At 39.6% G+C, this 24,495-nt stretch overlaps 1 protein-coding gene across 3 annotated transcripts in view; it reads left to right on the top strand.

The window, feature by feature from the left end:
• ptprub (protein tyrosine phosphatase receptor type Ub) overlaps window positions 1-24,495 on the top strand; it is a 231,371-nt gene that overhangs the window by 58,382 nt on the left and 148,494 nt on the right. For all 3 annotated transcript variants that reach the window (XM_084726379.1, XM_084726378.1, XM_084726377.1), the window contains exon 2: window positions 8,430-8,561. In XM_084726379.1, the coding sequence (XP_084582505.1) occupies window positions 8,430-8,561 (132 nt within the window). The remainder of the gene's footprint in view (window positions 1-8,429; window positions 8,562-24,495) is intronic.

The raw sequence follows: 24,495 nt of genomic DNA, 5'->3' as shown, positions 1-24,495 counted from the left end.
ACTGAAAATGTACTTGTCCTTAGTCAAGCAGCTGTAAAACGGTGGATAAATAAGATTACTTTCATATACATTCCTCACAATTGTTATTAAAAGCTTTTTATTATGAAGCAGCCAATTCAGGAAACATCAGGATTTTCAGCAGTAACTTAACATAAATCCTATCTGTTTGAAAGCAAACATGTAACAGTAACATAAAGCAGATACTTGCAATAGTGATAGTCTTTCTGCTGTCCTGCATGTGCATGAGTTGAGTCTCACAACACACACTTGTTAGGAGAAAGGCGGGGTTTCTCACGGGCTGGCTGTGGTCAGATAGATGCGTGCTTTGGCTCCACTCCAGAGAGTGTCCAACTCAGGTATGACTTGGGACAGCTTGGCGTGTTATAACTGGTAGTGGAAATGCAAATCAGTGCGACACAGTGTGACTCAGCATGGTCAAACATTGGTTTTTGGATTTCTTGGTGACATTGGAAAAGCCTGATCATATACTCTTCAAATGCCATAATTTTTGGTTGATCACCATGTAGTTTTTGTGTGTACTCGAAATAGTCTTTGGTATCATTTTTTCCAACTGGAGCTCAGTAACTAACGTTACTTTTCATGGTTCTGTCTTGAAACTTGATTGGATGCTGTTGGACTGGTTCAAACAAAGTCGATCCAAGGAATGTAGTGTCGACCCTAATTGAAGGTTTTGCTGTAATATCTCTGCTTGTATCAGGCCATCATGTGCATATTAGCAAATCACTGAGCTTGACTGGTATATGGCAGTATTGGATTTCTTGTGTAGTTTTTGCATTAATGTGATGAAGCGTCTGTATTTAGCAGGTGTTTAATTTGCTGGATTAACCAAAAGCAGGCATTTCCATCTGTTATTGTATCGAGAAGCATTTTCTGAATTGATTTTTTTCAGGAAAATAAATATCGACATTGTGGTATAAAATTTAATGTACTGTGATAGAGGATTTCATCCATGTTGCCCACCCCAGGTTGCATGTAATCTATATTCTTGTACCTTGTCATGAACTAAAGATATTTATTGTTCAATGGCCTCAGTGAGCTGTTGTCAAATGGCCCAGAATTTCTAGTCATGAGCACACTCACTTGAGCTAATTTACACCAATATTCTCACATACAGCCTTTTTATGATCTCTTTTAGTGGCTCATGTGACAATTTGGTACTCAAACAAGTGCTGCTAATTCACAATCTGCACAAGTGTGGCCCTGTGGTGTTGGACTGCTGTTTTATTCTGCTCACTCACTGTACTGAATCTTTTAGAAGCCGGTGAAAAGATTAACTGCAGTGTTTCTGATCAAATGATTGGTTTCTGTATGTAATGACAGATCATTCTTTTTCTTTGAAATATTAGAAAAGAAAAAGTTTTGAGATTGGACTTCTTGTCCGTGGCTCTATAATTTAAAATACCACCTTGACTGTTGGTGATACTACGTGGTGCAGGGAGCTCAGTCACTTCTTTGATTTCATCCTCTGCCTGTTTCGCTGTGTTTGATTCATTCAAGTGGAAAGTTATCAGAGTAGGAGCACCTTAAATAAGCTTAGACCAACATCCTTATGCTTAAAACATATGCAAATAAAGGGGATAAGCAGAGACTCTGACTTTATTCACTCTCCGTAGCTGACACTCTAATTAGATGGCAAGGCAGGGGATTATACGAGTAAACAGAGGAAGAGATACCAAATCTAACACGAAGGGCTACATGTGACACTAACAACTGATATGAGCAGGGAGACTCAAAGCCTTGATTAACTGCACATACTAAACTAAGAAACGCTTTTACATACCCCATGACTGTGGTGGCAAATTGGAGTGTCTGGTAAACAAGTTGCTGCCTTCTTTTATGTCTTAATGAATTTAAAGAGGAGCGACTGCATCCATCCTCTGACAGAGCGTGGCTCATCACTTCCACACTGTAAATCTGAAGCTATTTTGATTCGCTGTAAAGTGATTGGTGGTGGTGTTCTTCACAGTAAACACTCAAATTCGTGGGTAAACAAAGTGACAAAGATCTCTTTCACTGAAGTCTGTAAATCGCCTCCCATCATCATCATCATGCTCCCTCTCCATTTTATTTGCTCTTAAGTGTTCCTGCTAACAGTGCAGAGCTGTACTGCACACACGGCGCCACGGCAGGATGATTTGGCACTGCTGAGCTGTTTCAACATATTTTCTGCTGCTATTGCAGCCTTGAAACGAGCGCTTCCTGGCTTGTTTGAAAAGATTTCATTTAGGGACAGAATCTTTTTTCCTTAAGCTTAACTTGTACAGTGAAAATAGTTAATGAGAATGTGATGTTCTGAATTTGATGCAGGTCATGTAAACAACATGTTCTGTTTGAATATTCTGAATTTGGCCTACATGAGTTGAGTCTCTTATTCTATGAGATGTGACCACAACCTACTTGGAGGCAGGTCAGGCGTGCTTGTGCTCTGCTCTGGAGAGGGTCCATCTCAGGTGCTATTGGCACAGCTTGGCGCATTAAAAATGATAATGGGAATGCATATCCACGTGGCACGGTTTGACCAAAAGTAACAAAGCAAAAGCCCCATAAAATGTTACCCGGCCGCTGGCAACTTGCCTGGGCTACATCTGCACCAATGCCCAGATGTGAACCAATGAGGTAAAAAGTGGGACAAAGATGACATCTCATAAAACCAGTAAAACCAATGTAGTTTGGCAGTATTTTGTCCTAGAAAATGAAAATAAGGTTGTATGTTCGCTGTGACAGACTAAACTGGTATATAACCACTCAACTGGTGCCACACTTGGCAAACCAATGTGACATAGTTTTCTGAGTGTTTTCTTACCTTTAAACTAGTCGAGTAGTGTAGGGTTGCACAGCAGCTGCCCACTGCTCCTAGTACTAGGATGGGCTAAATGTAGAGACTGAATCTGACTGTACGGTGTATTCTGTGTAATTGTAAATATGACAGTAAAAGGTGCCCTTTTTATTGTTTGGACATACAGCGTATTTTGAATATGCATCTTAGGGTTTTTACTGCAGTTTGTGACACACAGCCTCTTGTCTGGTCAGCTCTATGCATTGTAAACAAATCAACCAGGCAACAATTTACAAGGCAGGGGTAGAGGTTGGAAGGTTGGAATGAGAAACACACCTTTCACACATTTTGAGAAAGTTGAATATCAACATGTTTCTGGAAATGTGAAAATGTTGAATTGGGAAAGTGGAAGGCTGTGTTTGCACAGTTGAACAAGTCCAAAACTTGCAGTAAAACTTCTATTTACTGCAAAGAACCAAAATAACTCGAGTCTTGAGTTGTTTCACTTTTCCATAATTGGAGTATGCACAGCTGCATGTATATGGGAATATTAGTGGAATATTTATTTTCATTAGCTTTATAAACAGCTAAGCAGGAATATTACTTTAATTATACTTTTTCAGAAAAGGGCACAAACTGCAATATTTTGCGCATGTAAACATATTTATTGTTGGGAAGAAAATCTAAATTTGTTCCCCAGAAACTGAACTCTAAGTATTTACAATAAAAATTAAGATAGTTATTAAATAAGCTCTATGAAGCTATATGTTTAAAAACCAAGATTGATTCATACAAGATCAGCTAACAGGAGACCAAACTGTGAAATATGATTAACCTCAGCCACCAAATCTTGGCAGTGTCTGACTTTGCACTGGTCATTGCACTAAATTATGCTGTAATTACTCAGGTAAAAAATGGCCACTGACACCCCACACACCCATTGGTGCTCCGGAAGGAGGTGAGGAGGGAGTGTGTTTGTCATGATAGATGAGCTGGATCTTCCCTGGTGCGTCGTGAGGAGATGACATTCCCTCACATCCCAGCTTCTGTCTTCTGGACGATGAGATTTTTGTAGGGAGGAGTCTGCAGGCTTCATTTACCGAAGCAGCAGGGAATAATATAGTGCCAGCGTTTGGATGTGTCAGGTCCCATATCTCTGGCTGTTCTATTAGAAATAGACCCCAGTGCGGGACAATTAACCCCTGGCCCCAGCAGCAGATCTGTGCAGTAACAGCCCAGCACGGGACAATAAATCAAACCCAGAGGGAGAAACCCACACTCCCTCCCCTGCTGCTCGGTTGCTACTATCACCCAATGGGCCGAGCTTACATGATGGTAGATCTGCCCCGGTGTTATCGTATAATCACTGGAGGTGCGAGAGTGATGTAATAGGTTGGCTGTGGGCAAGGGCACCCTGAGTGTGTTTGTGCAGCAGCGAATACGCCATCTGGAGAAAGTTCAACACCTTCCACCAACTGTAACATTTTTGAACTAAGAGGCAACAACTTGGCTCATTTTCTTTGTTATTTTGTGCAGCTGTCTGGCAAGGCACAAATAGTTTTCGGTATGACATGGCAAGGTAAAAAGGTTTTATTTACCCTGATGACAAGCTTGAGGTTTGCTTGGGCCAGAGCTCTCTGCAGCGCTTCATCTACCCAGGTCACTGTGGCTTTTGTAGCACCGCTAATCAAGTTCTGATAATTTTGTGGAAAATACATGGCATTTACTCAAACATTCATTTATAAGAATTTTTATAACCTTTACAATAACCCTCTAATTCCATTCAACATGAACATTCAACTGAATTGTGCAGGTTTATTGTATTGGATTAATTTACTTTGCAAGTAATTCTGGAACTCCAACTTTGTACATATCATTTGTACTTCTCTCCCCAGTGTGCATGTGAAATAAGTCTTAAATTGCATTCGTAATGGTCTGAAAAAGATCTTAAAAAGTCTGAAATTCAACTTGTTGAAACCTACAATGTTACTGAAAGCTTTCTGTGGTCCTCAACAAAGACAAACTGAGTCACTGTGTTTGATGCCAGAGACAGCTTGGTTTGGTGACTGAAAGTTTTCACTGTTTGGTGTCTGTCCATTCTGGTACCAAACACGAGCACAAATCAGTGCAGTCATCCCCTGCTGTTGAAATGCATGTATTCATGGCTTGATGCAGCACAGTACAATTAAAACAAGCTATATGGAGCTTGGGGAAAAACTGCCAAGCAGGAGAGCCAAGTTGAACCTTGATACTTTTTGAGTATCAACCAAAATGTGCATCAAGTATAGAGAACTGTCAAATAGCAAAAGTTGGCATCGAATGCTTGGTCTTTTACCAGTTTTTCAATCAGATATTCTCATCCAAATCAGGAGATAGGGGAATTAGAATCTATAGTTTATTTATACATTTTGATATATGCTTTTTCAGCGACAACTTTAAACACTGATGTGTTGAAATCTATATATACTATGGCATCCGTAACACATTTTAGTATTGGTGCCAAAATTCACATGCAGTCTGGCAGATCTGAAAGATCTCAAACAGTACCCAGCTCTGTCATAGTCTTTCTTGTGTCCCCCAGTTTATTTTGCCTGTAACAAACCAAACCGGTCCAACAATCTCAATAACCTGTTAATGACTTGAAGCTGTGGCTGTCATACGCATCTGCAGTAAAAAGGAGAATAACGAATTGTCACTATAATGTGGCCGACTGCATTTTTGTCTGCAGCCTGTCATATTGAGACCGTTTGTTTAATGACAGATTAGAGGAAAGAATGGGCAGCGATAAAGCTGCAGACCACGGGGGTCACCTTCAGGACCCGCTCATGGTTATTCCTATCATTAGCATGTCACATCTCGTGCTGTCCTGCTCCAATTATCACTGACACAGGCTCTGGTCTTATGACTGGGCTGTTCAAACTGCCCGCTGTTAGACTGTAATTCTCACACTGATGGACTAATGTGAAATATGGCAACAGATGCAGAGAGCAACGACTGAAACACATTATTCAGGACCCAAGGGCCATTAAAGCCATAGCTATTAAATATAATTTGAAAAAATTAGTTTTTTGGCGCATGGAATAGCAGGTTGTGAGGTATTATGATAATCACTACAATCCCCAGGGTGCCCCCAAATGTTATTACTATTTGTATGCCTTTGTGAATGGGTTTCGGGATACGTAGTCTTGTTTGCGAATGCTTTATGGGAGGGGTAATTCTCCTCAGGTGCAGGGGCAATTATTGCTTCGCCAGGGTTTGTGTTCTTTTGTGTGAGTCTGAAGTAATTATAGCTCATTGCTTGATTTGTTGTTGGTTAGAGAGAATTTGGACACACAGTCCAATTTTAACACAGAAACCCCTGGGCATGACATGGGATAATGAACTGGTTGATGTTGACCATTCAACGCTCACATCCACAGGTGCTGTCAATAACTAGATTTGCTGACACTGTTAAAAGTCATGAACCTTTTATAGTTACTCTGTGCTGATATTGTTGAGTTTGCAATCTATTTTTATCCTGGAGGTTCAGAGTTTTGTGCAGACAATCTGTTGAAAATATATCGCAGTAATTTTATGTGGTCGCCTGAAAAACAAACCATGTGAAACTCATTCATGTTCAAACATCTTCACAATTACAAATAGTGAAATATTTGTCTTAGAGGACACAAGTTGCCATCAATGACTGCTACATATATTAATCTGTATATTTGTTAACCATTTTATATCACAGCTGAGCATCATGATAGCAGTATACTTCCCTCGTGTGAGCTGGCTTGATAAAACCTAAAACAACAGTCAGAGATAACGGGTGTTACGACAGTGGTTATCAACTTTCTTTGTTAACTCTATGCATGTTCCCATAAAAAGGGGGCGTTGGTGCATCATTTGACTCTTCTTCTGCACAAATGGGATCAATCCTGTGCTGCCTACTTCAGGCAAGAGAAGCAGGTTGTCAAAATGAAGAATTAAAAAAAATAAAGCAACACTGTTGCTGCAGATAAAACAAGAGAGTAATTCTGGTAGAAAATTGCAAAAAAAACAAGTTAATATATTTATGTTACCAGTGAATGCACTAAGTGCCTCCTGTTAATTTCTAACTGACAACTGCACATTAGAGCTTTTAAATTTTGAATTTCATACATTTAAACAGTATATATACTCAAAAAGTGCATTTAGGTCTGATGAAGGATGATGTGAACATCCTTTTAGTTTTTGGCCAAATCAAAACAAATTGTATTCTCTGAACATTATCCATGATAAATATCAATTTTCTAATCACTGGTCTATTGGCTGCAATACCAGCAGTGTAAAACTGACTCAGCAGCAAATCATCATTCAAAATAGCACGCAGTTGCTGTGCCTTCATCATTCTTTTAGTGTATGGATGCTGTGGAAAATTTAAAGTGTTAACATAATATTATCAGAAGCCGATGGGGGAAAACAATTTTCTGCATCGCCAGCTGAATGCATAAAGGTTCCTGTGGCGAAAAAACACCAGTGCATTATGCAAACAGTTTGTGTTGTTAGAATTTCACGGCTTTGTTTGGTGACATTAATAATGCACAGCTCAACAGGTTTACATTTAACAACCTGGGCTGATAATCTATATTGCTCTGAAAATCATCCAGAAAAGAGTCAGTGAAAGGGCAACATGTTTCACAGCCAATTTAATCCAAACCTCAGAGCTTAATGTCCTCTGGAGCAGGTTAAGTGTTGAACACAAGGTACCATGGTGATCTTTATGATGTTAAAATACTCAACTTTAAGCTCAACTTACCTCGCTAACCATTCATCTTGCTTCATAGTACACCCCTGTGATCTGTGTAAAACCCTGGTCGTAGTGTTGCAAAGCCTGCTTGGCTCAGTTTTGGTGACACATTCGCATCGGTAGTAAATACAGGTCACTGCTTTGGACTGAAAGAGGTTAATTTCAAGTTAATTTTTATTATCTCCAAGGGGCAAATTGTTGCATCGCCAGTAGTTTATACAAAAATCACACCAATCCCAATACATGCACAACTGCTGCGGCTTGTTGCCATCAGTCCAGCAGCACTACCTTCTTCTGCGGTCAGTCTGGCTGTAGTGAGCATTTAATTGTGGCTGGCTGCTAATATTTGCCAGTAATATATATATTGCATTATGAAGACATCTTGTTTTGTATGATTTCCTCCTCAATTTACATAAAAGGAAAACAGAAATAAAGCCCACATAAACATTTAATACACAAAATCACCAAAAAGAATATATTTAAGAAATGACTGCGGCAAGAATTGTGATAATCAATTAATTTTTTATCATTTTTTTAAAGCATCAGTTCTAACGTTCTCTGGATTCAGCTTCTCAAATGGGAATCTTTGTTTTTTCACTCTGTCTTCTATGATAGTCGGTGAATATCTTTGTGTTTTTGGACTGGTGGTCAGACAAAATGAGCAGTTTGAATAAAAACTGAAAATAATAGACAGATTAATCACTAATGAAGCAGCCCTAGTTTAGTGTGGTCGGGTCTTTTTTCCTTTGTTTTCTCTTTTGTCATTTTTGTCATTTATTAGGTAAGTCTGCTATTTTAAAAGTGAACTGTAAAACCATAAATCTGTTTCTTTAAACGTTGTTTTCATTTTTCTCTTTTCTTCAGCGGCAGGCTGCACGTTTGAAGAGGATTCAGACCCCAATCTGTGCGACTTCACCCAGGGGGAGGAGGATGACTTTGATTGGCTGCTGTTTCGGACGCACAGTTCACCTTATGCCAGCTCCGACCTCCTGCGGGGTGAGTGGGGGTGATTTGTCCCACAGTTACTGTACTGTAGTTCTGTATAACTGAAACACAGCACGAGCATAGAGTTCATGAGGCACAAAACGAGAGGCAATTTTCTGAGACATCTTTGACTTGGTATCTGCTTCTTTTTCTTTATAAATTGTCTTTAGGTCAGAGAAAATAAATTAGATTTAGATTTAAATAGACTTTTGTTTGTATCAGAGTGGCCTGCATATCAGAAAACTGCAACTGTGTGCAAATCAGCCTTTATAGATGTCCAGTGTCCATTATGCATCAGCTTTAATGAAGCACTCACCCCAGTTTTGTCTGCTTCCCGCTAACCCCAAGGATAATTTTATGTTAACCAGCCTCACAGGACTAATGGAAACCAGCATTTTCCTGCCATCATCCTCTCTACTGGTGGTTGCCAGAGGGAGATGGCATGCATAGTTTATAAGGCGCTCCTCCATCTCTGCATTAACAAATACCTACAGGGATCTGACAAAGAGAAGAGTGCTGTTTCAGCTTCTTAGCAGAAATATCAGTGGCAGCAGCGAGCTCTCTGCTGAACTACTTTTACTGTGGAAACTTGCGGTATGATTAAGGAACCAGCCTCCCTCGGGAATAACCAATCAATCATATGGTAATGAGAGTTCGACCAATCCATGACAACAACATGGATTTAATTGTTCGTTGTACATGAGAGGAAGAGAGAGTTCAATGACGGCAGCAATTTTACAATCTTTGGAGAAAAGTTTGACATCATTTGACAGCAGAAGGGGCAATGCAAAAATGAGCACTGCAGTCCAAACAGCAAGTCATAGATAATAGGTAGAAATCTTACTTAAAGCTACTACAAGGAGTTTTTAACTGGTTATGAAACACTGATTCCTCTATATGACTCATATAAGCAAATGAGACCATCAGTGAAAAGATCGGCTATTTCTATTTCTATTCCTGCCACAGGGTTGAATTCTTGAAATCAGATGTAATGAGCATGTCGTTACATTTTCCCAGATTAGGTAACAGTGAGTATTATATTGAAGCAGGAGGAAATTTTTATTTAGATAATTTTAGTTTTCATGTTATATTTTCTGGTTAGTACAGTGGAAACGGTACTGCTTTTGTCCACAGGGGCCTCCAAAATAAACAGAATATGAAAGTTCCTTGTAGTAGCCTTAATATACAGTCTGTGGTTTAAGTAAGTTGTTTTCCACCCACATCCTCTTCCTCAGACTTGGGGAAGGTCAGGCAGGCTGCAGAAACACTGCAGGAGCGCGAGATGAGCACAACATTGTAATTTGAGAATAACTTCCTAAGCTGTAAGTTGATCAGCTGCTTATAACTGTCAGTTGTCCGTCAATGTGAACCTCAGCTCATTATCCTGAAAACAAAAGACCACTGCTCCCAAAATAATAATAATCTGGAGCTGGAGTTCATTGACTGCCTGCTTCACTGCCTGCCAGACTCCATTAACATATTGCTCAATTTAACTCCCTTTACTTAAGAAAGATGTGTCAAGAGGAACATATGTAAAGATGACAAGACAGGATACAATCAGATACTGTAGATGATTTAGAAAGAAATAATTGTAGGCCTCAGGGAATACCCCATCCTTTTGGAAAGTATCAACTCGAGTAGCTTTTTAAAATGGTCAAAAACTTCCTGCAGGGATCAATGATGTTATTTTTAAAAGCTGCGCAGTTGTGATTTTTATTTATAGTTATAAATTGCTTCCTGTCCGCAGGCAAATAGAATTCTGAACTTGATAAATCCCAAAATTTTTTTCCTAAACTCTTAAACCGCACCTCATTCACCTCCACATCATCAGCATTCGAGTGAGAATCCGCCTGCAGCCACCAGCCAATTCACGGCAGGCAATGGGATAATTAATACTTTTCCCTTTGGGTTTAATTAAAACTTACTGCCATGGCATTTAAAGTGTTCTGGGCCCTTCAGTGGAACAGACTATTACAGGTGGAGTGAGGCAGGTACTGTAATCTGCACATGACGAGACGGCATGAGAGGCTCCAAGCATCAGCTCTCAATCGATCGTCGAGAACCAGGAGACAAATTCAGTTTAATTTATTATCTGCTCATCCTTCAGCCCCACACTCGAAGCAGTGTATTACTCATGTTCTTCGTCTGAATGGTGTCATTTCATAGTAACAGCAGTGTTCCTTCATTAGTTACACCATGACATTTTCACCATGATATTTTAGGTGGATAACCTTACTGCAGATACTGACACAGGAAATGTTTTTTTTCATTTTTTTCTTCCCCCTTCTCTCTGACTTAATCCCCCCATGTTGACTTCTAGCCATGTATCACGTTGGGCAGCCAAGGTGGGGGGATAACAAGAGTTTATGAGATAAGGCTATTTACATTGGACCAATATTAACTTTGTGGGGCTGAGAAACTGGTGTCGAGGGAAGATTAGTAAACACAGCTGAGATAGCAGCAGCTTGTGGCTCCCAGGAGAAATTAGAGACTACCGTTCCCATGAAAGAGAAAATGGTCTTGGAAAAAAAAAGAAGATGGAATGTAGTGAGATCTTAATAAGGCCATTTTTATCATAGTCTCTTTAATTTTGAGTTAGATCCGAGATGTCTGGCTGCTATTGATAATCTCAAGCTCTCGTGCTGTTTTAATGAACAAGTCAGGCTCGTGGGATGATGACCTTGTAAAGAAGAATGTATCTGCATGTCAAGTGTAGCTCGTTTTCTGAAAGGCACATTCATCAGGTTGAAAAAGTTATGGGTCTGCTGCAGTATCCATTATAGTGTAAGGGTCAGGGTGGCCTTAAGGAAGACAAAGCCATTAAAGACTTGAACAAGCTTAAAAACAGCTTATAGCAATGCGTCTTGCTTTCTTTCCTCATCTTGTTATGTGTTGTAGTTTTCTATTTCTTAAGAACAACATGTGGGGCGTGCAGATGTCCAGATATTTCCAGAGTAGTTACAGTGAAGATTGAAGACAGAATTTTCAAGGCCTCATATATAAACATCAGGTTCGTTTCAGCATTCCAGAAGCAAATAGGCTTATTGCATAACTACACAATTAAGCCCCTTTTGCACTGGACAAAGAACCAACTAACATTTAGTAACATCTGGCTTTTGTCTTAAATGGGTCACATGACTCTATAGTAGGCTCCAGCTCTGATTAGCAGGGATGGAAACATGACACCCAGGTAGACATACTAATTTTCCTTTTCCAGCAGAGGCAATGAAGGCTTATTGCCTCTGTCAGTATCTTCTGTGACTCTTTTGCCCTTTGTCCATTCACATATGCTGGCTTGGCTTGATTAAGATGGACTTAGTTTGTCAGTCCAGCGTGGCAGGGATATGCATGTTCATTACAACAGGGCTACAAGGTGTGCCTCTAATGATGCACTTAAGCAGCTGTAATACAGTGGATAAACTCATTTCATTTTCTATAAACTATTCACAATAAAAGTCTTGGCTTTCCAGTGGGTTCATGACATGAGTGTGACACACCTGAAAAAAACAAACAAAAAGGACAAAACCAGGAAAGAGGTTAGAAAAACAGCATATATGTGCTAATTTTGGAATAAAAATCATATTAGAAGAGGCAGAGATAACAACAGTGACAGCAGCTTCAGTAGTGCAACCACAGCTTGCATGTAGTGTACATACACCTGTTGCTAATAACTTTCAAACTACAACACCTATCTTCAATATCTTACCTTAGGTTTAACCATGACATTCATCTGTATTTTTGACTCACTAAGCTGTTACGAGCAGTCTACCAACATGCACACAGCAGTGAGAATTCTTATTTGTCCAGAGTCAGTGTAATACCCCCCCCCCCATTTTACCAAAGAGTTTAATCTACTAAGGAGCCACGGAAATAAAATTCATCAATCAAACCAATTTGGGCATTCCTATTTGTGTTTCCACCGTGCCTAAAGAACCGTGAAGTTTAGGCAAATTAGTCTGACAACACAATAAAAAAAATGACAGCATTGTTAGAGTTTTATTCAATTTTCACACAGGAAACAACGATAGAGCTGCCTTTTTCTTTCATTACTGTTGGGCGTCTCTGATATTTGAATGGATGCAAAGGAGACGTGCAGAGGTGGAAGACGAGACTGAAAACTCCAGAGTGCAGGCAAAGTAGTGACAATCTGCTGAGCAGTTGGCCATTAAAAAGTGTCACCCAGAGCTTTTTGTTGGCCCAGGGACACTATGGCTGAGGAACTAATTTGAAACCCTGGTTCCTCCTGTTTAAGATGCAGATACAGCTCCTGAGTACTTAAACAGGTTCCTTTGGTCCAGGAAAAGTGGTGGAAAGGAGCTCTTGGAAGCATTAAAAAACACCTCCTGAAGTGTAGATAGTTGACTGAATTGGCTACACTGAAAAGTAAAATACCTCAATTCAGTAACTCCATCTAGGCTTCATTACCCAGAATGCAACTCGACAGCATATAGTTTGGTCAGATATGGTCAGAATTGGTCAGGTCTGTTATAGTGGCTAATGTAGCCTTGAGCCGCTAACCTCAAGCAGGGATAAGGAGTGGGCAACAGAGGTCCTTCGAACCCCACACCCCTCTGACTTTTTCATTTTTAAACTTGTCGTCTTCAGTCCTAAATGACATCATAAAGAGACATCACTTGAGGCAGTTTGTCAGAAGTTTGTCAGACTTTGTAAGGCTCCCTCTGGAGCCACAACAAGTTTTATTCAACTTTTTTCACATGCAGTAATTGTCACAAAGTCCTGTAAAAACTCCTTGATGTGTTTTCTCCTTCCCCTTTAAGTTCATTATCTTTATATGTAATAGTACACAATAGTCCACAGAGGCTTTTTTTGATGCGAGGGGCTGCGCCTCTCAGCATTGGATGCTGGACCAACAACATGCTACACCCTCCCTCAACCACGCTATCACTTCTGGGCACACCTGATTGGACCACTTGACTTATCTGCTATCAATCTGCTATGGACATCCTGCTAAAAGCCCTCAAGGAGCAACTCCTCAATTTGGCCTCCTTTTGCTTGTGACAAGATCTTTTTAAAAAGAAATATATAAAAACTTCTTTCAAGGACAATGCCAAGGATCTCTTAGTGAGAGTGCATGCAGCTTCCTCAGAACCTGGTGACTTTTCACTGTGCTTTCTCCTTGTTTTGTACCCTTAACTGTGCCAAAAGGCTCAGTTATTGTACCTGCTGTTTTTCAGCCTTTTTTTTTATATTAGTTTACAAAAGAATACTTCAGATTATTTCATGCAGAATTAGATGAGGCACTTACCCATAGTCAGTGCATTACCTACAGTAGATGGCAGTCGACATGCCTCCAGTTTGGAGAAGCAGAGAGGAGTGCCAGTATGGTAAGCCAAGCATTGCTGTACTGCTGTGGACAGGTTAGCAGAATACAAAAATCGACATCAGTTTAAGTGTATGCTATATTCAGAACCCCTTCACTACTCGACTTTGCAATCAGCCTTTTCTGAAGGGAAACAGCCATCATATAGGCCAAGCATGGCTCCCTCCAAACTAACCAAACTCCACAGGCGAAACCAGCAATTGCAACCTGTAGAACACAAGAGCTGCTGGTCCACTGCTGCCCCGATCTGCCTGCTCGTCTGTATCACTGTGCGACTTTGGTGTTGAAATATGCTTCTTAAAACATTTTAGATGAGAAATAAGCCATACAGTTGCTGAATCTGTCTTAATTTTAGATTTAAGGTTTCCAGAGACAAAAAGTCCCGCTGCAAGCCCCCATTTTGCATAAAGTAGCCCACACCTCAACTTTATACAAATAAGGAGCGGACATGAATTTCCTGTCTTTCAAAAGGCGACAATGCATTGCTGTGTACCTAGACAATGAATGAGAGTGTGGAAATAAAGGATCCTGTGGACATGTGCCTCAAAAGCTACTGAAAGGCTTGCGATTCCACCCTCTGTGCGACCTGTTTGTTCTTGCTGAAGTGCCACTGAGCACTCAAACCTCGCTCAGTTGTCCACCTAAGCAGCCGTACAAGCAGCGTCTCTTGGATGTGCAGAAATCTGGGCTTTAGTTTCCAGCTGAGTCATACAGAAATTCTCTTGACAGCACTGAAATAGAGTGTTGAAATGTGCTACTGCTTTTTTTTCCCCTCACCATGTGTTGCATGCTAATCTTGCAAATCCCCCTCTCTCCTTATCTCTTTTTTTAGTAAATGTCTCTGTGCTGTCCAGTGGCGCACATGCAGTGAAGGTAACTTTTAAAAATAGGCTCTGCTGCAGGCTAAAATCCAGCTCCGTCTGTGTGTTTGTACATCACGTTGGAACAAGCTGCAAAGTCAATTGATTGGTTGTTTTATTAGCCGCTAACACAATAGATCCTCCAACAAATGCCCACAGCCATTCTGAATGGACTGTAATGCTGGATTGGACCTCGGGTCTGGGGAAGGTTAAGACTTACATGAAACATGGCTTTGAGCATTGTCATGAGGTCAGAGCCTGGTCAATGGGCACATACGGTACCAGCAGGCTCAATGTAATGACCTTAACAGAGCTAATTCATACAGTAACGCACAGACAGTCCTCCATCTGTATCTCTAGCGTCTTCTACCAGTTGGCGATGGAGGACAATGTCATATCTTCTGGCCTTTACTATCTGTCACCTCTCACCCCTGCCTGGCCTCGGGCGCATGCTGCACACCAGCTGCACACCAGTGCAGGTGTGTCATTGACAGCGACCCAAGATTCATCCACGTCTGTGAAAGGACGAGGCAGAGCGAGGAGACAGATACATCTGCTGTAGGAGAAGTGTTATCAGAGCTGACCAGCCATCCTCACCGGTTTAATACCCTATTACACTGCCCTCCTCCACCTTTCCCTGCTGCCAGTCTGCTTTCACCACATATATACCATATATATCATCCCATTTAAAGGTCTCCATTTATTGTAGATTCAAAAACTCAGTTAGATTTGGTATTACAACTCTGTAGATTTTCAAACAGATAATATACTTTATAGTTTGCAAATTTGCTGCTTGACTTGTAATGGCTGCTGTAGATATCCTCCAGAAACTTTATTTTATTTTAGTAGAAGGCAAGTGCTAATTTGATCTGATCTTTTTGTTTTGCGTTTAACAACACAAATGCATTGGCATACTAAGATGGTAGCAGAACAAAGTGTTATAGATTTCCATCTGTTTGTATACATCGGATTTTAGTAGTTGGAACCTTTGCAAATTGCCTTTTTTTTCCTCATCCGATATTACAAATGTGATTTAAATTGTGTTTTTGCTAATTAAACTACAGGCCTGTGTTTGTGATTTATTTAGTATTAATCCAGATGTGTACCAAACACAATCATAAATGATCTTGGGTCTAAATACAGTATATACTCAGATATAGAATTTTTAGTTCTGTTTTAATACCAGTCAGGGAAAGTCAGCTTCAGAGTAAACTTGCCCTTTTCTAGTTTTCTACAGAAACATGGACAAATTTATTAAGATATTGCTTTAGAGATATACTTGACATTAATATGAACCGCAGTGATTTTTAAAGAAGATCATGAGATTTAAAAAGAGGCATTATATTTATTACATCTGCGTAGTTGGCCACATATTAGGGCTGTCATGATTCTCTAATTAGACAATTTGATTTGACTTTTGATTTTAATTTTCAGTTTAAACATGTTCTTCTTTTGCACTGACATTGACACAGACAGTGTTTGATTATAAAGTTATAGAGTTGATTTGTAAAAATCAAGAGATGATTGCTACTATGCCTTAATAACTGTCATTTTCATTCCCTGGGTTCTGTTTTTAATACACAGTTAAAAACATGGACATTTCCAGGGATGGCTCCAGTTTGGGACAGTCCACCAAAAGCAGGGACTGTCCCTGAAAAATGTGTACGTCTGGTCACCCTAGCTTTAGCTAATGTTAATGTTATCTTCACATACTGACAGTAGGCTGCTTCATCCTGAAACCCAATGGTTTGGAGCTTTGACGTTTAAAATTAAGAGATTTTAACAACTCACCACCAGCTGTCGGTCATTTACACGTGACAGCTGCCATGCTAGTTGTTAGCTAATGGTGTGTTCAGACAAAAAGTGAGTTTTCACTTTGTGTTACTCACACGAGTTTGACTGTGCAACCATTTCGGGGACATTTATGGTTATTCGCATTTATCCACCCCAAAAAAGCCAAAATATAGCCATCAGCTAATGGGCAACTAGCTAACAGCTAGTGAGTGTCAGGTGTGTGTCTGTGTTCAGCTCGTCCTGTGACTTAACTCAGCACTCACCGGAGACTTTTTCTGTTTTCCCTCCAGTCTTTCTTTCTATTCCCCTCTCCTTTCTGTACGTTCATAAAATAACAATGAAATAATGCCAAAAGACATTTCTCCTCTCGTCAGCAGTCAGCATGGCTGAAGAAGAGAGAATAATCACAGTGAGGTTACAGACAGTCAAGGTTGGCTTCTCCGTGCTTCGCTGCTGCCTACAGGTTGAGTAGCGAGAGTGAGAAGCGAGACATTAATCCACTTTCTAATCCTAAAAGTTTAAATAACAAATTCTGGGCTCTCCTCTTGCAGGTAAATCGGTGTGCATCAGTGCTTTTGCCCAGGAGACTGGGCTTTGTGTCCCATGTGAAGCTAAATATCACTGTCACAAACCTCACAAACTTATTATTTTCAGTTTTCAGTTGCAGTTTGGTTAGGTTTAGGCAAGAAAACTACTTTGCAAGGATTTAGAAACAAAAACTACTTGGGTATGTTTAGGAAAAGATCATGTTTTATGGTTGAAATGGATCCTTTCACATGATTAGAAAGGCCATCGCACGGACATGTCATCGAAGCAACAAGCCAATCACAGCGCAGTAGGTCGCGACTAGATAGAACGATCTTGGGGAAAAAACAATTGCCCCTGGCTTTCTGTTCCAAAGCTCTCATGTGCTCAACAGATAGACAGTGAGCTGTGGCTCTGTCAAGTTGAATATTTGCAACTCATACAAAAATTCAAATGATGCAAATTTCACATCAATTTGCAATTTTTGTATGTCTTCTACTCACAAAAAAAAATATTACCCCTTGTTTCTCAACATACCATAAGATATGAGGCAACCACAGTGATCATGTATGTAAAAAAATTACTTCTCTGTATGAGACTTGTGTCTTACTCCACAAATCAATCTTTGATCAAAATGTTGCCTGGAGACAACAGATTGCAGAGGACTAAAGACAGTTGACTCGAGACCTCACAGAATTAACGTTCATTAGCCACAGCGGAGTAGATTTACTTCTGACAGTTGTCGTTATAACCAGAGAAAACTTCACTTGCTATGACAACATTAATTATGTAAGCTATAAATAAAATTACACAGCTCTTGTGATTTTAAAATTGCACTCAAACAATATAAAAACAGTAAATTGTTCCGTCCTACACCAATTCTGTGTCCTAACGTGTCACAGGACAACAGCAGCTGTGTCTGTTTTAGCCTGAGCTGTTCTCACATGTTAGGAGAAAGAACTGTCTCTCTCCAGAGTGATGAAATATGTTTTGTTCATGTTTTTAAGAATAAGGAGGGAGACCCGAAAGGGCGAGCAGATTTATGGGGCTTGAAGTCACGGCTGAGTAAATCTTAATAAAAAGTCATAATGACTTAAGCAATATATCAGCTTTTACAACAGAGCTGGATTCAAGGCTAAAACTGTGTGATGATGAATGCAATTAGAGAAGAGATGAAGTGGTCTGTTGTTTATTTTCAGGGATGGTGTTGCATCTTGTTCGCGAGGAGAGGTGGAACCCTGTAATGTCTTCTTGCCGGAGAGCTATATTTATCATTTAACTCGGGTTACAGAGGACAATTGCTCCCTTGAAGAGAGTTGTGTCCGGTTATGAGCTGTTGATAAGTCTGCAGGGTTTTGTTTGAGCCAAACGTTCCACCAGCTGATTTCACTAATTAACACACCTTCAGTCACAGAGAGAGGAACTAATTAGTGAAATCAGCAGCTGTAGGATTTGGTGGGAAAGGAAACCTGCAGAGTCTTCCATGGCTCGGGACCGGACACTGGTGGCACACAGGGATAATTGCTCATGTCTCATTACTTCAAGGCAAAGAAGATTATATTTATTGATCACCAATGTATTATATAACCATCTGAAAGCTCGGTTTCCTTTTAAAGCATCTCAGCAATGCGGCCTCACTACACAGAAGCTTTTAAAATATAACAAATTAATTGAATTGTTATTCAGGGAAGCGGGCAACAGCTCCCTTTATGTCTTCTCAACAAGGTAAAGAGGAATTATTTATATGAATGATAGACACTTTTGGGAATGGCTTCCAGAAAAGACACCGTTCCTGTTGCTGAAGCCTGCAGTCTAACCGGCATACACTCGGTGACCGCTTCTTTTGTTCTCTGTGTTTTTGTCGCCCACACACACTCACACACACACACACACACGCAGACAACCAGGTGATAGGTATGCTATGGTAATGCAGCCCCTTTTGGCTGTAGTTTCTGTTTAATTAGTGTCGCTTTAGAGGGACAGTTAGAGGGCTTTTATGGGGAAGGTTGCCAGTTTAACAACATAATTGAGGCTTAGGAAGCACACTCGGGATTTTAGCCAAATAGATGTACTAGGTGAATCACCTTAACGCAGGTGAGATGAAGTGGCCGGTCACTTGAAGCATAATGGTTCAGCTCATGAAAAAGGCCACGTGGGTGACAACTGCAGTTAGGCTGAAGCATCTTTGCTGCATAAATTGGGATTTTTGGATTTTGCTCACACATAATTGGCCCTATTTGACATCCTAGAGTAGGTGGAGATTTATTGTTTATCTTGCTCTTTAAACAATTTCAGCACCGTTTGTAGGAGAAATGAATAGCAAAGCAGGCTGAACATTAGCATGTGAGAAGTGCACCTTTTCTTGTATTTTCTATTGGAGAAAACTTTGCAACTCTAATATAAGTGACTTTTTGAATTATTGATTCATTCGTATTACATTTGTGTCTGTAGATTTTGAAAATTCACAGCTCCTGGTTAATTAAATCTTTGTGATATCCAGTGGATAAAATCTAAAAAGAGTCTACAGCTTTGCTGGTGGCACTGTGAGCCTGTACTGCACAGAGGTGCATAAAAAAATCCTGCCCCATCCCAATCCCAGAAAAATGACTCCCATCCCATTCCTGTTAATCAATAGTCCACAAACATCATGCACTTGTCAGGTGGCTGCAACCAGCTACCAGAGCAGGAGGGAATAAAAGATGTATAAAGTAAGGCAACATAATGACTAGCATTGTGCTCAAAATAAAGAAAATAGTGTTTATTCACATCCTGCAGGAATCCGCGAGGAATCCCATGTCCCACAGGACTCCCAAAAAATCAGCCTCTACTTTGAGCTAAATGCTAACTCCAGTTAACCTGCTCACACTGACAATGCTAATGGGCTCATCTTTCATTTTTATCACCTTAGTTTAGCTAATTAGCACTGATCTCTACAATTGAGGCTAATGAGAATATCAATAGTTTTGAAGGTATCAGAGTTTTTATAATTCTTCCTGCGGGGGACAGGAATGTCTGTACCAAATCAAATTTAATGGCAGTGCAGCCCACAGTTATTGAGACTTGTGGGGGCGCTCTGGCAGTGAAAAGTAAGATGATCACCAGAGCCACAAGAAATCATCATCATCATGCAAATTTTGACCTGCTGCTCTGACCTGAAAAGTAAGGGGATCACCAAAATCATCAGAAGCGATGTCTGTCCAACCAGGAACTGTTGAGGCATTAAACTAAAAATCAAACATGTCGCTACAGGAAATATCTGAGGGTCATTGAAGTATATGTTCCAAATTATGCACATTAGTCGTTGAGCACACAGCCAATCAGCATTGCCATCCAGAGAGCCATTTGCTGCTGGCGTTGCTAAAACATTTGATGGTGAAGACTGTATTTTATTTATTTACTGACAAAACTGACCTGACTGACATATAATAAAACATAAAATTAATTTAGATGTGTCATGAAGATAAAGTCAGAATTTCAGGTTATATTCACGTCTACTGTAGCCATTATAGACTATTAGTAATAAATATTTCTCATAGCTTATAATGAGTATTGAGTTAATATTGATCCGTACATTCAGTGCGAGCCCAGAGCAGAGCTTTTTGGTCATAGAGATGCTTGCAAAACTGTCCAGAATCTTCTTTTAATCACTTAATCCAACTTAGGCTCTCTGTTACTTTCTAAGCAAAAGATTAACAGGGTTAAAGTATCTTTGCGAATCAAACATGAACACTTGAATAAAGTTTAAAGACATTTCTGCTCCTGCCTACTGGCTTTGAACATGTCTTTCAAATATTTGGAGTTTCCTTTCTTCTTCTGATACCCCCCTCTTTCCAGCTAATCACACATTCCCTCTTTGGCGATCATGAGATTGGAATAAGCTTTGTGTGTGTGCCTGGTGTGGATAGTTTTACCATGTGTACTTGGATATTCCCCAACCTCTGTACTCTCCACTACTCCTCTGTGACCACACTTTGCTCCAGCTCTCTCTGAATTTTTACAGATCACAGGCTTGTGGGCCCTGGCAAGTTGTGTGAAACCAAAACAGATAAATTCTGAGTACTTCTTAAAATTCTTTTTGTATATATGCCTGCATTTATCTTTCTCAACACACATGAATTAGCAATTACGGGAAAAAAATGTGCAGGAAAGTAAAAGTTGTCATTCATGACCCGTTCTGGGCTACATTAGTTTTATTGGAGGGAAAAGCGTCTCTGATCTTTTGTGAGTAGTTGAACACAGACAGATGAGATGTCAGAACAAGATGTATGCAGATTTGTTACTCTGATAGTGTTTCATTAATTTAAAAAATGTTCACATTTATGACAGCTCTCATGGCTCATTTTCGCTCAAAGCAGAACAGTTAAGGATGATAGCCCCAGTCTTTATATATTTTCACACTATCAACCATTTTCTTTGCAATTAATCATGATCTAAACAACTTGGAATAAAAATGTGCATTGATTGATTACTGGTTTATTTTGAAGACAGTTTTCTCTCTAAACATCAGCAATCATTGACTGTGTACTATTTCATTTCCTCTATATGCTTGATGCCTTAATGCAGAGGAAATAAACTGCAGTGTTTGGTATTGTGTTTTTCTGTGAACAATAAAACAAACAGGAGGTAGTTTGTGGGATACTTCATGGTCTGTGGGTTGGATGTGACTCAACAGAAATAATGAATGCAGGATCAAGCAGTGTAATCAAGTATTGCTTAGATTTTGGTCATGTTACTATCAGTGTGTTGTTGCGTGACTGCAACCCCACTGAGCATAAATACGTCCTAAAGATGTCTTCTGAACGTCTTGCTGTACATTGAAAAAATGTCTCCCAGTGAGCCGAAATGAAGGATTTTATATCTAATGTTCTCCCCATACAATAACAACATTAAGTATGCTGTTAATAAATTATGCATTATTTATTTGTTTAATCTCAATTAAAAAATATTTGATTAATAACATGTTGATTTCATACACCGTTCATACATGTCCAGAAAAAAAAAAAAACATCACAGGAGTGGTCAGTCAGTTGTCCAGGTATTCAACCTGATGTCACGTCCTGGACCGACTGACACAATATGGACATAATCTGGCATTTGTATTTTTTTAACATATTTTCTACAGTTTCATCACTCAAAATTGATTTGAAATGACATTTTGCCCCATAAATGTCAACATTTAAAGGTAGAATCTGCAACATTGTTTGAAATCGCACGATTCTAAATTGACCATGCGGTGAATCGAATGAAGAATGAAGAAAGAAATAAAATGTTATTTTCTGATTTTTTTCACAGCAGTAATGTCTTAAAGCACAAATCAACAGGCCCACTCCTCTGTGCAGTGTTGGATTTTGTGTGATCCTCGGTCTGCTCTGCCTCTGTGTGTATATGTGCATCTTCAACCCTTTTAGCAGAGAAGAAAGACAGCGACAGTGATGTAACAGTTGATTGCTTTATGTATAGAGGTTCAGCCTTAAATTGTATACGCTATATTGGCTGCGGACTGCAGACCATTGCCAAACAGGTTGAAGGTCTGAAACGTAATATAAATGTAAACATAAATATGAGAAAATAAGAAAATACAGACACAGGTCAGGGTCTCTGCAGATACAGACACCACCGCACACTTCTAGTGAGTCATAAGTGATGAATTAGAGCAGAGTTTTTACACCATGTACCACTTCAGAGAGTATTGAGCTCTCCAAGTTACCACCTAACTGTTTTGCACCGTTTGGTGCTAGCAGCTGCTGTGGTCACTTCACTGTCACTTCTTAGATGACCACTAACTCTCGTGTTCAGTTCACTGTCGTCCACTTTATTTTCAGGAAGACTGCTCGAGATATTCTCCTCCTGATCTGTGCTTCTCTTTGTAAGAGTTCCTGTTTCCTCCACTTTCTATCTTGCCCTCTCAGTTTAGCTTGTAACTACCGGTAATTATGCTGACATTAAAACAAAAACAGGAAATACACAAATTATTTATTATTATTTATTTTAGATTGCAGATTTCAGTGATCTCACATTTAATGTATTTTCATTCAAAATGTCACATTATTTTGATAGTATTATATGTTTTTAAAGTAATTATTTTTATTTTTTTACTAACAGTTCTGACCACTAGAGGCAGCTTGTATACAGAGGCTAGGATTTGGTGCTTATCAGTAAATCAAGGTTTAATGGAAAAATAAAAAAATAGAACAGAGAATAGACAGCTAACGGAGTTTTGTGCAGTCCCAGAGTTATTGGATGATTCTGCAATCTACAATTTATGTCCAGTGTCAACAATTAGTACATGTAGCTAAAGTGATGGTGACTGGGACTGACTATGTTAAATAATTAGCCATGTTTAAGATCTTTTTCTAACCATAAACAAATGGTTGTAGTTCAAAAGAATAATTCAAGATTTTGCCCAATGTTGACATTATTTTTAAGCCCTTGGATTTTGCTAATTAAAAATTGTCTGCTTCAGCACTGGTTTTGTGCACATGATGACAAGGTACGATTAAGAAAGTGGAAACACCCGTGTGGTTCAGACAGAAAACAGCAAAAAAAAAAAAAAAAAAAAAGGTTATAAGGGCATGTGAGGGAGAGAAGAGCATGTCAGCTGAAAAAGTGGTATCAGATATGGTCTCCACAGAAAATTCTACTTAGAGTAATCCTAATGTTAATGTCACCTGTGTGTGACATTAGTCATTTCTTAATAAAAACTACTGTGAGTTAAAAACTTTTAAAGTTGATTAAAATTCTATACAGAACCAGGCTCACTAAACTCATTTCGCTATGGTATCAGAACACTGCACTTATTACTGCCAACTTGCTGACTTGCTTTTTGAATGGTGTTATTCTTCAGCATGTGCTTTATTTTCATTGCTAGGTTGACTGCTTTTCTAAGGGGAAATAAAATGTTGTAGTGTTCTCCTGTGGGACAGTGAAGTAACCAACATCTGCTTCTAAATGCAGTGCCCTGTGTCCCTCTGGGACCCTAATTCATACTTCACACGTCCCACTGGGAAAACTGGTTGTGCTTTGAAGGATTCACAAAATGGCTTCAGCTGTGCAACAGCTCCTACAAGGCATCTATATAACCACGAAGCATAATCATTTTAGATTTCACAACCATAAAGCACCTGATAACAGTTCTGTCTGATGTGTAAAAATATTTACGATGCTTTGTTTTTAAATGTCATTTTGATTTTAAATCCTTGAAAAGTATCTGTTCCATATTTATACCAGCTGTCAGCGTGGCTGAGTGGGTGATGGATGTGTCATTTAGGAGTGAAACTGCAGTATATGCTTTCAGTATCCTTACCATAATCAGGGTGAAAAGAGCTGGATAATGGCGGAGATAAACGTCCCTGCAAATGGCATGAGCAGAATTTGTATGCAGCCATTGATCCTCTCTGCTGTGTGACTTAATGATTTCAGTGTATTT

This window comes from Lutjanus erythropterus, chromosome 9, assembly GCF_056507025.1.
Source record: "Lutjanus erythropterus isolate fLutEry1 chromosome 9, fLutEry1.hap2, whole genome shotgun sequence".
Taxonomy (NCBI): Eukaryota; Metazoa; Chordata; class Actinopteri; order Lutjaniformes; family Lutjanidae; genus Lutjanus; species Lutjanus erythropterus.
Note: the sequence above shows the minus strand (reverse complement) of the source record. Positions and strands in the feature narration are given on the sequence as shown.